The 12099-nt window shown below is 44.1% G+C and overlaps 1 protein-coding gene across 2 annotated transcripts in view; it reads left to right on the top strand.

Annotated features, from left to right (window-relative positions):
- The window catches only part of LOC138481143 (zinc finger protein 34-like), a 608256-nt gene that overhangs the window by 114056 nt on the left and 482101 nt on the right, over positions 1-12099 (top strand). For both annotated transcript variants that reach the window (XM_069613071.1, XM_069613070.1), the window contains exon 3: positions 3443-3569. In XM_069613071.1, coding sequence (XP_069469172.1) covers positions 3443-3569 — 127 coding nt within the window. The remainder of the gene's footprint in view (positions 1-3442; positions 3570-12099) is intronic.

Here is a 12099-nt window from a genome sequence, read left to right as displayed (position 1 = left end):
TACCAGAATGCCTTAGGAGAGGCCAACCCAAGTAAAAGAACGTCAGTGGTCATACGAAGGTGCAAGCAAAATCCTCGTACAATCAAAAGTCTTTGACAAGTGGGAAACAAAGTGAACAATTGTAAAGTAACGCTAAGTGAACTATGTTGTAAAGGCAAGTGTAAACCCGACAGAGTGATGCCAAATGAAAGCGAGGGAAAGTGAATCCCGCTTTTTGTTAAACGTGACTGAACAGTGGTGTAAAAACGAAGATGAACCCAACGAAGGCGGTATCAAGAGGAAGCCGGGGAAGAGGAGAGTATTGCATGGTGAAAGGTTGGGAATGTTTTGTGACGCCAAGCAAAGGACATTGATTCAAGGAATCCTGCCTTTTCTGAAGAAACTGCTTCCTGATGCCTAGGGGTGCTCACAGTCCTGCCACTGTTCTGCCTTGTATCTTGATGTAACGTGGGGAAGGGAGTACACTAGTTCAGCAGTCCTGAACTATCAAAACCCTTTTGGACATTTTAGTTTGTACTACACTCTTTTGTTATACATACCATTGTCCCACACCTTTTTTTATATAGACTAAGGATTTGGCAATAGGTTTTTTAGTATAGGCCGGTTTGTTTTGACAAGACACCACAAGGAAAGCGTTTTCTTTGTTTTTTCTCACCATTAAACTGTTTAATAAACACTCTTGTGTTATACTCCTTGTGTCTGTTGTGCTTCTGATAACCATGCCTTCCTTACACTGCTTAAAGGATGCAAGTGCAGGGAGACCCTGTTTCTTTTTCTTGAAAGTGTGTTCTCGCTCCTTTGTTTGTGTCTTCCATACATGCTTCCATACATATTTGTACTGGTGCACCACTGAAAATGTTATTTTTACTGCAAATTTGCCTTGTGGCTATTACAATTGCCGATATGACTACCCTTGTTTTAATCCCAGTCTCTGCAATTTTTGCCTTTGTTGATGGTCTTTCTCCCACTTAGGAGGATAGGACATGGTCATGCCTCTTTGCAGGCTCTGTCTAGAGCCCAGGGAGGCCAGCTGTGTGCGCTTGGAACAAATGAGGATGGGTTTGGGGTCCAGACACCCTAATGCACATTTATACCTTGACTGATAATCACAAGTACCTCCTAGCATGTTTTCAGAATTGAAATGGTACATCTTTTCTGATCGGTGCCCTGGGGCTATTTACAAGTGACAATTGGGTTGGTCCTTTGTGGAAAACTGACCTGTCTGCTAAATGTTGGTCTTTCTAAACCCCACACCACTGTTTGTTTATAGTAAAACCTCCTAATAGATTCACAGTGCTCATTAGCTCCACTGCATATCTTTCTGTCACTAATCAAGGATGCCTTTTCATTCACTCTTACTTTAGCCATGGCAAATACATTATTGATGCTTATTTTGTCAGTCCAGAAAAACTACACCCAAATATTCGGTGTACCTGTGGTGAGGAGTAGCAGACTCGGGTACAAAATATACTAATACACAGAAACTAGTACTGCTACTGGGAAGGGTTCATCTTGATTGTGTGTCATTGAATAAAGCATGACCAATTTGTAAAATCAAGGAACCTTCACTGGTTTTACTTATCGAATGTATCTTGAAAGAAATCTTTAACCCAAAAAGGAACAAGTCCAGAAGGAAAACCCACATACACACGAGGGGTTGTAAAAAAAAATAACTTGTATTGAACACACGTATTTACCAAATTTGTGCAAAACATTTTACATTAATTACAAACAAAGACAGACCATAATGTTTCCAAAAAAACAATAATGCAACTTAAAAATAGTGTAATAAAGAGAAATTCAAAAAATTGGACATAGAACAGAAAAATCGATACTGATCAACAACTTATGCTCTTCACAAGTGTTTGCGTTGAAACAAATTCCTAAGTTGATCCAGTAGTCTTAGAGCTATCAATCACTTTATATTGGGACAAAGTAATCCCAGCTGGTTATGTGCCAGATGATTCCAACTGGTTTTATGCCAACTGGTTATATGCCTATGCCAACTGGTTATATGCCAACGTTGCAGGGGTTATGTAGGTGGGAGTCCCACATCTAGAAATGTAACAATCCATATGCAGTATTGTCTCACTAAACCAAATTAAGTAGGTACATAAGTCCCCCTTGCTTGAAAACTGACGTTTCGGCGGCCATGGCGTCCATCGTGTATCAAGATTAGAGGGACGTGGAAGCCGCCTTCTTCAGGGCGGTTAAGTGACCCCTGTAGTAAAAAAGACCAAGAGAAAAAAAGCATAGGTCAATTACTCTCTTGGTACAGTGGTGTTTCCCTGCTGGACTTTTAAGGGTGGATTAGTAAAAGGCAGACCGAATCAGAACCTGAAGGACAATAATTCCAATTATGGTGAATAAAAAAAAAGTCCAGAAAAACTAAGCACCCCTTGAGGGTCCGGAAATGAATGATAATTGGTAGGCCGAAGACCAACGCCCCATTTACAGTATAAGAATATATATTCATTAGTCATTAGTTATTACGTAGCTATTAGTTTAACTAGAGTGAAGCCATTTTAAGATGACCAGAATCGCCATTTTGTTTTCTCTCTCTGCTCTCTCTAACGTTGCCACTTTGCCTCATGTAAAGCTGCTTTGCTGTAGATATTATTTCGCTTCAATGGTCCAAGGCTACGAAAACATGTTGAAACATCACGCTGGAGTCAAGACAGAAATGCCCGATTCCCTCCCTCATATATCCTTGAGGACAGGGAGTGAGGTATTTAATCAGTACATGAATGCCAGCGAGTCTCTTGAAAGAATAGCAATGTACGAGACTAGCATTTAAAGAGTTGAATTATGTTCTTCTTTACAGCCCCCCTCTTCCTGAGCCCAGTGAGGCCCAGGAGAGCGGGCTGACTTCTAGAGCGAGAATCGAAACTTAGAGATAGGGAGGCCTGGTATGTGCCAGTCTCCTACGCACAGCTTGCCTATGGAAAACAGAAACGCTGTGTTCTCGCAAACAAAGAATGGTGTCTGTAAAAATGGAGATTTCAACCTGTTACTAAATATGGTGGTCTGAAGTGTCATATTTGTCATGATGATCAATCATCGCCTCTAATTCAAAGGGGAATGAATTGGGGGCGGCATCAATTGTGTCATTGCTGATTGTAAGGTGCTCCTTTTGTATATATGTAACTGATGTACGACTCTTTTTTGGCTTGCATCCCCCGAGGTCTGTTAGACACACGTCGCGGGGCGTGGGACCACTTGGCCAATTGGGACTATTTGTATTGCAATAAACCCTAGATTTTGGAAACAGAACCTCGTGTTTGGTGTATCTATTCGTGTGTGGTGACTGTGCCTTGTTTCCACATTTGAGGGTCCCTCAGGGGCCCCTTCAATTTCTCACAAGCTTTAAACTGCCCTCTGCAATGATGCAATGTGTTCTCGTGAGCGTGATTATGTTAATGTTGTACATTCCGATTTTCAGATTGCTGTTTCGTTCAAGGATGTTGCCATCTATTTCTCTCAGGAGGCCTGGCATCTTTTAGAAGAATGGCAAAAGGAGCTGTACAAAATTGCGATGAAAGAAATCCATGGAGCCTTACTCTCTTTGGGTAAATAGCAGCCTTGCATTAACTGTTCATTTAAATTGGAGACAACACAAAGAAACCATGCACCTTGTTTGTCATAATCCTGCTGTACATGTTTGTTAAACAGACTAATCTTCTGTTTGTTAAATATGCTGTCTGTGGTGTAAATGCTTTCTTTATGACTGCCACGTCCTCTTCTAATTTCTAGATGTATTGCCTTATATTTTCAAATTGCTTTCCTTTTGATCCCAATACAAGGTGAATGCCATGATGCTTGATTGCTGTAGTAGTAGTACTAGTAGTATTAGTAGTAGTTTGTCATTTATATAGCACCTTTATCCCATTGTATGGTCTCAACGCGCTTGTGGGGCGGAACGCCCTCGGGGGACCAAAGTCCAAGGTATGGCAGAAGGATTAGAATGCGTGTGTGCATTTGGTGGGAAGGCCGAGCCCCAGTGTGCTACGGATGATGGTCAGGCATGTGGATGGGTACTGAGAGGTGGTCCGGACAGTGCACGAGTATTAGATACTCATTATTTGTCCAGCTACACAGATTTGTTTTGTTGTAGGACGTAGCTGCTTTGTGATGACATAGATGGCATAGATGTTGTGCTTTGTGTTTTAGTCTTGTGTATGAAGGCAGAGAGGATGATAGCCAAGATTTTTGATACTCTGTGAGGGTAGGATTTGTCTGAGGATGGTGGAGGTGGTAATACGTTCTGTATACCGTGTTGATGTGGTGAGAGAGTGTTTGATCTGAGTCCAGGGTGCATGCCAAGATTTTCGCTGAGCTGGGTTCTACAGACGGAGGTCAAAAGGAGGGTGGCCAGGCTGTGGGTTGGGAGAAGAGTGAGGTTTTATTTGGTTTTTCCCAGATTAAGGAGGTGGTGTTTGGCAGTCATCCAGTGGTCGATTTCGGAGTGGCAGTAGGCGAGGTCAGGATGGAAGGAGGCCGCAGTATTGGGAATCTTGAAAATGATCTGAGTGTCATCAGCGTAGTTGTAGCAGGTTTGGTCATGAGAGCAGATGAGTGCGGGGAGGGGGCTTAGGTCGAGATTGAAGATGGGGGGGGGGGCCCCGGTGGCACCCCTTTGGAGACAGGGAGGGGGTGGAGGAGAAGGGAGGGAGGAGCCTTCGGGCAAAATCCCTGATGCCTAAAGAGTGGAGTCTGTCTGTGAGGATGGAGTGGTCGATGGTGTCGAAGGCAGCATCCTTCTACACTGGGTCAAGGGGGATAAGTGCAGCACAGCCTTCTGAGTTTGCTGTTCTTTTCATGTCATCCCAGATGGAGACAAGGGAAGTTTCCATTCCTCTGAGGGGTCTGAAACCAGACTGAGCAGGGTCGAGTAAGGAGTTAGCTCCTGTGTAGTGGCAGAGCTAGGTGTATGCCGTGTGGTCTAAGAGTTTGGCTATGGAGTGGGTGTTTGAGATTGGGCGGTAATTGGATGGAAGATGGGGGGGGGGGCAGGATGGGCTTTTTAAGTAGGGGCTGGATGTGGGAGGTTTTGAACGCTGCAACGAAGATGCCCAATGTCAGTGAATGGTTAACTATGGATCTTGCGACGCTGCCTGCACAGTCAGGAGAAAGAGGAGACTGGCGGTGAATGCTGCTAATTTGTTGTTGATGGAGAAGTGCTTTCGATAGCAGTATTCTAAAAGTGGTCTGACAAGGCATCTTAGAGTACTTGGGAGTAGGGGCAGGGGGAGTTGAATAGCTTGGAGTCTTGAATTCTGCAATGATCTTGTGGAGTTCCCTGCTAGGGTTACGGAAATTAGCTATTCGGTTTACATAGAAGGATATTTTGGCTTTTTTAATTTCTGTCCTATAGGCCCTGATCTGTCTAGCATAAGTTGCTCTGTTCTGGGGTGTGGGGTTGGCCCACCATGTGCGCTCCAGGTGGTGCTTATAGATTTTGACGGAGGGAGTGAACAACTTGGGATTAGGGCCTGTTCTCTGGGAAGCATGCCTCGTTGGGGTGAGAGGGATGAGGGCACTGGATCGAAAAGGTCCATAGAGGGTGGTCCTTCATGGAGAGTGAGGATTGGGAGAGAGTATAGGAAGGCATCAGCAAGGTCAGGGTTTATAATGACCTTGTTCGAAAGAGATACAGGGGAGGAGAGGTTTGGGCTGGTGAGACAGGTGGGCAAGACGGTGGAGGTGGTGAGAGTGAAGATGGTAGAGCCAAATAAAGCATTGAGGGTGTGTCCTGCTATGTGAGTGGGGTTTGATATCGGTTGGGTCATGTTGAGGGCTTCCATGTTATCAATGAGTGGACAGGTCATAGGGCTAGAGGGGACATCAAACCAGATGTTGAAATCCCCCAACTTGGTGAGGGAGGGGTGGAGTATGAGCATGGCTGAAAAGGAGTTATTAAGGAAGTCTGCAAAGTTTCTATTGTAGCCAGGAGGTCTGTAAAGGAGTAGGAAACTGTGGGTGAAGGAGGGAGTCAGTTGGAATTTCACTAGCAATGATTCACAGTCAGTGTTGCAGGGTTGTTTCTCAGAGTGTAAGATTGTGGGGTGTTTGTAGAGAATGGCTAATCCTCCAGCTCTGCTCGATCAATTGTGCACGATCGGGGAGTAGTCTGTGGGGAAAGCCTCATGTGCAATGGGTTCGAAGTCGACAAGAGAACCAGGTTTCAGTGATAGTGAGGATGTCTGGAGATGAAGCCGAAAATGATGTGTTTGTTGTTGGTGACAGATCTGGTGTTGATGAGGATGCAAGAGAGCAGGTAGTGTGCATGAGGGTTGGTAGGTTTTGGTGAGTGGGGAGGAAGGGGAGTAGAGGGGGGAGGGTAGGAAGTGAGTGCAGGGGATGCAAACTTCTAGCTGGAATCCCAGAGGGGGGGTGGGTTGGGAAGAGGTGTGCAGGGCAATGGTGGAAAGGGTCGATAGAAGGGGAAAGGGATGCAAGGGGAGGTCTAGGGTGGATGGGGAAAGAGTGCTGATTTTGGAGGGAGTGGGATAGAACGATGAGCTGAGAAGCCAGGTGGGGAAAGGCGGGGGGTGGTTGTGGGAGAAGGGGAGAGTTCAGGATCGGTGGGGAGGGTTGAGGTGGGGCAGATTTGGGAGAGTTTGCAGTGGAGGCAAAGAGAGAGTGGATTTGATTGGATTGGGAGTAGGAGGGGAGGACAAGATGGTATATGAGGTGGGGCAGGGTGCTGTCTAGTTGGGAGCAGAGGTGAGGATAGCAGAGGTGATGCCCTGATAGGTGATATATATTTGAAGCAAAAAACGAACCGCAAAACACTTGGGGATGGGGAATGTGAGTTAGTTGTATATTTGCAGTGTTTTAGCAAAGCCTCATTAATTTGTTTTGAGTGCATTGTCAGATGAATTTCTCAAGTGTTCTATGATAGGGATTGCAGAGATCGAAATAAGCATATCATTTGCAAGAGCTAAAAGCAGTTCCTGTGTATCCAGCATCCAAACGTAAGCAGGAGCTATTCTATAGTGTGCCAGAAATGTAACTCCCACTTGAGATGCAAACTATAACTTTTTGTCAATTTTATATATGATCCGTTATGCTCTAAATATCTCCTGTAAGGGTCCTAATGCTCATTTATTCACTTTCCTAAATGCACTGGGGTTATGCCACATGGATATATTTGTATGGCACCAATCGGCCTGTAGAGACAAATGTAGCTCCTGGTAGCTGTTGTTGTCAACCTAACTAGACTCTCCTAGGCTAGAACCAGGAGCTAAATAGCTCCCACCAATTTCGAAACCTGGGATTCTGTTGCCACCTTGTTATTTATTATCCTTTGATTTCTCAACCATGTGAACTTTGATTTTGCATTTGCAATAAAATGAGTTGGGTGGGGGTTTCAAGGTGGCCCCTGTGTGTATATTCAAAGCTTATGGTGCCAGAGCATCATTGATTTCCGATTCTGGGTCACCATGTGCCATTGTCACAGCAATGTGGAAGGATTAGTTTTTCAATGGTTCAACAAAAAGTTTAAGTCCCTCACTTGTGAAACCACCAGTTGGCTTTGAGTGTGCGCCCGGAATTGTGGAGAGTTTTGCAGAGTTACAAATGGGCACGTAGTGGGCTGCCTAGAATGATATAGGAGGAGAATAATTAAGCTGGGCTGCAGCAAAGCGTGAGCAGCTCTCCAGAAGGGCAGCATACTGGTCTGTATCCAGAGAGTAACAGATAGCCAGCCAGCTCTCTCCTGTGTTTTCGTTCATTGGAGGCATCAATGGTGCATGCCACACGAATGAGAGCTCTGCTTTTGTCTTACCAGAAAAGGTTTATAAGAAAATTGGGCCTCATTCTGACCCTGCTGGTATCCTGGTGGTAGAGCTGCCAGGATACCGTCAAATGTTGATACCGTTTCCGGCACCCGGTCCGGTGTCATTGCCTGATTACGAGTGACGGTGTAAATCCCCATAGGACTACATTTTTTGATATTTGATATTTTATTTATATTGCGCTCATACACAGCTTTTTCAGAGCGCAACAAGGCAAGGCAGGGGAGGGGAACAGTGGGGAACAAAACAATGATCTTACAAGGCCCAGTGACATTGAGAACTCGAAAGTGCATGGGAGAAGGAGGGGGAGAATGGGAAAGTGCGGATCAAATAAGAAAAGCGGATAAATAAAAATAAATGGTAATAAATAAATAATAAAGGCAACAACTGTGGTAGCGCAGCCAGCAAGTGGGGAGTCTTGGCTTTAAGGCAGCAGACCGGATATGTCTGATAAGTGCAGAAGAAGGGGTGGCTGTATGGGTACAGATACAGACCCCAGGGCAAGTGGTGGCCCGGAGGCAGTGCGGGAGGGCTTCAGGATTAGCAGGTAGCTGGGCCCAGAATACAGACGGTAGGCCATGTGCATGGTGCTGGGAGAGAAACAGATCAGCAGGGGACAGGGGGGGCGAAGGCAGAAGCAAAGAGGAAGGTCTTGAGGTGCTTCCAGAAGCAGAGATGGTTCTCCTCAAGTTTCAGTGTGGCAGGGAGGCTGTTCCAGAGGAAGGCCCAGCCGAAGACGGAGATCTACCACCAGCTTGTTTCTTTGAGAAACAAATGACCCTGAGGGAGTTCGAGATAGAGGAGCAAAGAGCTTGAGAGGAGAGGTATTTGCGGAAGGATAGCTGAAGGTTTTTTGGACCCAGCCCCCAGAAAGCCTTGTGGACAATGCAGAGGGTTTTACATTTAATCCTTGCATTCTCTGGGAGCCAATGGAGAGATTTCAGGGCTGGAGAGATACGATCATTCAAACAAAAGAAAGAGATAGAGGGACTAAGAGCACTAGCACACCCCCAACATCAAGGGATTAACCCTTCACAACAAAAAACAGCACCGCCAGTGCTACTCATAGCCACTCACTCGCGGTGGTCACTACTCCTACCTCTTGACCACTAATCGGCACAAGAACAAGGAATACTCCCTTTAGATGTAACCATATACATATTTTATTGGTAAATTGTACACAAAATGTATTAGTAACACCAAAAATGTGCGTTTACTAACTTCTTGATAAGTATATATAATAAGTCTCTAAAAAAACAGATCAATAGATAATGTGCAGCATTTTCGAACCTCCGTATATTGTACTACGTGATTTCAATTGAAAGGCTCGTAAAGTGTATTGTGCTGTGTAATATCTCGCACACGGTCATACCTGGTTTCACACAACTCACTTCATCTCTTATTCACTCACTCTCAGAATTCAGCATATTCACCAATTTCATTCAAAACACACACACCAATTGCCCAACATGTTTCTTTCCATACGATGTGTACATGTCTTCAGTATTAAGGAAATTCATCAGGGGCTTACTGGGAGGTTAGAAACAACCTGCACATTCAATCTACCAACAGTGTTGTTGCTCATAATAAAATCTATACATAAAAACAACAATCTATAGATACAATTCAATTTAAGATTCAACTAATATCTTCTTGTTCGGGATTCGTAATCTCCTCGCTGTTCATATAGCAAGGAAAAGGGAAGTCTACCACCTATCGAGGAGCAGCAAAAACACAAAAGACAAAAATAGGCATATTAGTGGCCCAGTCTATTGCTAAATACAACAACAGCCATGGTTAAATCATGGCAATCAATCAAAATCTACCTAAGGTTTTTGGAAGAGCAAACATTTCCATTGGCTAAAGCTAGTCGTACACCAATCTCAAATTCATTGTTTCTTAGGCAAGGTAGTGAGGAAACAAACGGGATGAAGGTACAACACCTTCGCCCCACCCCTATCTACCTTTCTGAACACCATAAACACCTTAACACTCACCCCTCTGGACTGTCAAAGTATGTCCCCTAGTTGATGGGCTGTTGAAACATTGAGATCAAAAAAGATGTCATCGGACTCGAAAAAAGGCAACTAGGGGTGAGAAGAGGGAAAAGAAAACCATTGGTGTCTAACGGCATGTTTAGCCAGGGTATAGTTATTTAAAACAATAATGCCTTGTGAATTACCCGTCAATGGCTGCTCCAAAGTCACTCTCTATTTTATTATTCAGTTGTCGCTACTTCTTGAGGTAACAGTTCTGTCCAGCCTAACTCCTGAAGCTCTATCCCGCATAGGCCGATTAGGGTTTCTAAATCGGATAAAAAAGGACAAAGAGAGCAAAGAGGGGCGGGTGAGGTCAAAACAATAACTCGACCGTTCACACGTCCAAATCCGTACGGTCATTGAATCCAAAGCAAGCAAGAACGTCCAGTTCAACAGGTCGGAGTCTTGTAATTAGTTTAGCAAAGATTGAGACTGATTAAGTGGTGTCTACCTGACCGCCTGCTCTAGCAGTTTCACGTGGTTAAATTCGCGCTCATTCTAAATTGTTTATTAAAAGCTAGTGAAACCATGAAGAACAGGGAATAATAAAGCCATCAGGGAACGGTTCTGCCAACTCAAGTGCCTCAGATTAATCCTAAAAGGATATCCACAGGAGCACTTACCATTGTTATGGTTCCGAATATCCACGTTCATTCATCTGTCCTCATCCCGCGTCTTGAACCAACCGCGTCTATCCAGTGTTGAAAAGCTGAGAGTCACATAAGTGCTGCGCAAGTCCAGCTACGTCCTCCCAATGGTAACGTAGTTCCGGGGTGGTATCTATTTACGTGGTTACCGTCCCCTGTTTATATAGAGCAACATTACTAATATGCGCATGCGTGAAAGATTTTTCAGCATCTCTATGGTCCCGTCGGACAGAGGCTTTGATTACATGGTGAGGACGTCAATGGTTCTAAAAGGAAAAAGGTGGGGAATGTTAAATCCTACTTGTTTGTCCACCCAATAAGCGCAATTTGTTATAATAAAGTGCACAATGTGTTACACGTGTGTAGCCATAAATCTCAGCTGCAATGGTACGTGCAGATTAAAAGGCTCACAGTAGAGCATCCTGTATCGACTCTGGCACTTTATCGCTGCTTACTGAATTACCCTTACACAGTTTCGAAATAGTCACGACTAGAGATGAAAAGCATCAAGACTGTCATGACAAATTTGACACTCGGCTGTTCCCACTACATCCACCAATCGATTTTGTCGTTCAGACCACTTGTGATGCTGTTCGTAATAAAGATCAGTTGTTGTTCTTTTTTCAACAGAATTCTTTTGTCTCTATTACTGTCCATACTCCGTGTGAGTTTATACAGTACGGTCCAGCTGATATCATCTACATTGTGATTAAATTCAATCCAATGATCTACTAGGGGTGCATTCCGTGTTTTATTTCTAATGCAGCTTTTATGTTCCCCTATCCGAATTTTGATTTTTCTCTCTGTTTTGCCCACGTAGATTTTCTTACAAGGGCACCAGATTGCATAGGGAACCATCTGTGAATTACAATTGATGACATTTTTTTGTTGCCACATAGTTGGAAGACCAATGTCAACTTCTGTGCTTTTAAAGGTGGAGGAACAACATTGGCAATTTCCACACGGTGTGTGTCCTGTCAAATCAGGGAACCCCCACTGTTGTGGTAACGTGGGTTGTGTTGCGGGTTTCCTACTGATATCATTTCTGGTCAGCAGCTCTTTGATATTACGACTTCGTTTAAAGGCAATTATCAGACTTGCAATCGGCTGTTCCCCATTCTCCAGGATATGCCAATTCCTCCCTATAATTTTTTTAATGCCATTTGAGAGATGATTATAAGTATTGACAAATACCAGTCGTTTATTCAGATCTTTCTGTGTGAGTTGCGTACGTTGTTCCCTATGTTCCAATAGTGCCGCTCTGTTGTTGTTGTTTGCTCGTTTCAAGGCCGCCTCGGTGATCTTTTTAGGATAACCCCCATCTTCCAATTTGTCTTTCAATCTAGCAGCTTCGGTTTGGTAGTCGTTTCTGTTGGTACTATTTCTTTTCAATCTCAGGAACTGACCTAGAGGTAAATTATCACGCACATGGCGTGGATGAAAACTTGAGTAGTGCAACAATGAGTTCCTGTCCGTTGGTTTATTATAAGGTTTAATCAGAAGTGTTTTCTTAACCGGATCTGAAAGAATGGTAATGTCCAGAAAGTCCAGGGATGTATTGCTATGTTGATGGGTGAATTTCAAAAAGCCGTTCTGTACATTGATCCACTCGAA

The sequence above is a fragment of the Ambystoma mexicanum genome, chromosome 5p (genome assembly GCF_040938575.1).
Source record: "Ambystoma mexicanum isolate Mex_15411 chromosome 5p, UKY_AmexF1_1, whole genome shotgun sequence".
In the NCBI taxonomy this organism is placed as follows: Eukaryota; Metazoa; Chordata; class Amphibia; order Caudata; family Ambystomatidae; genus Ambystoma; species Ambystoma mexicanum.
The sequence above is the reverse complement of the archived record's forward strand: the minus strand, read 5'-3'. Positions and strand labels throughout refer to the sequence as shown.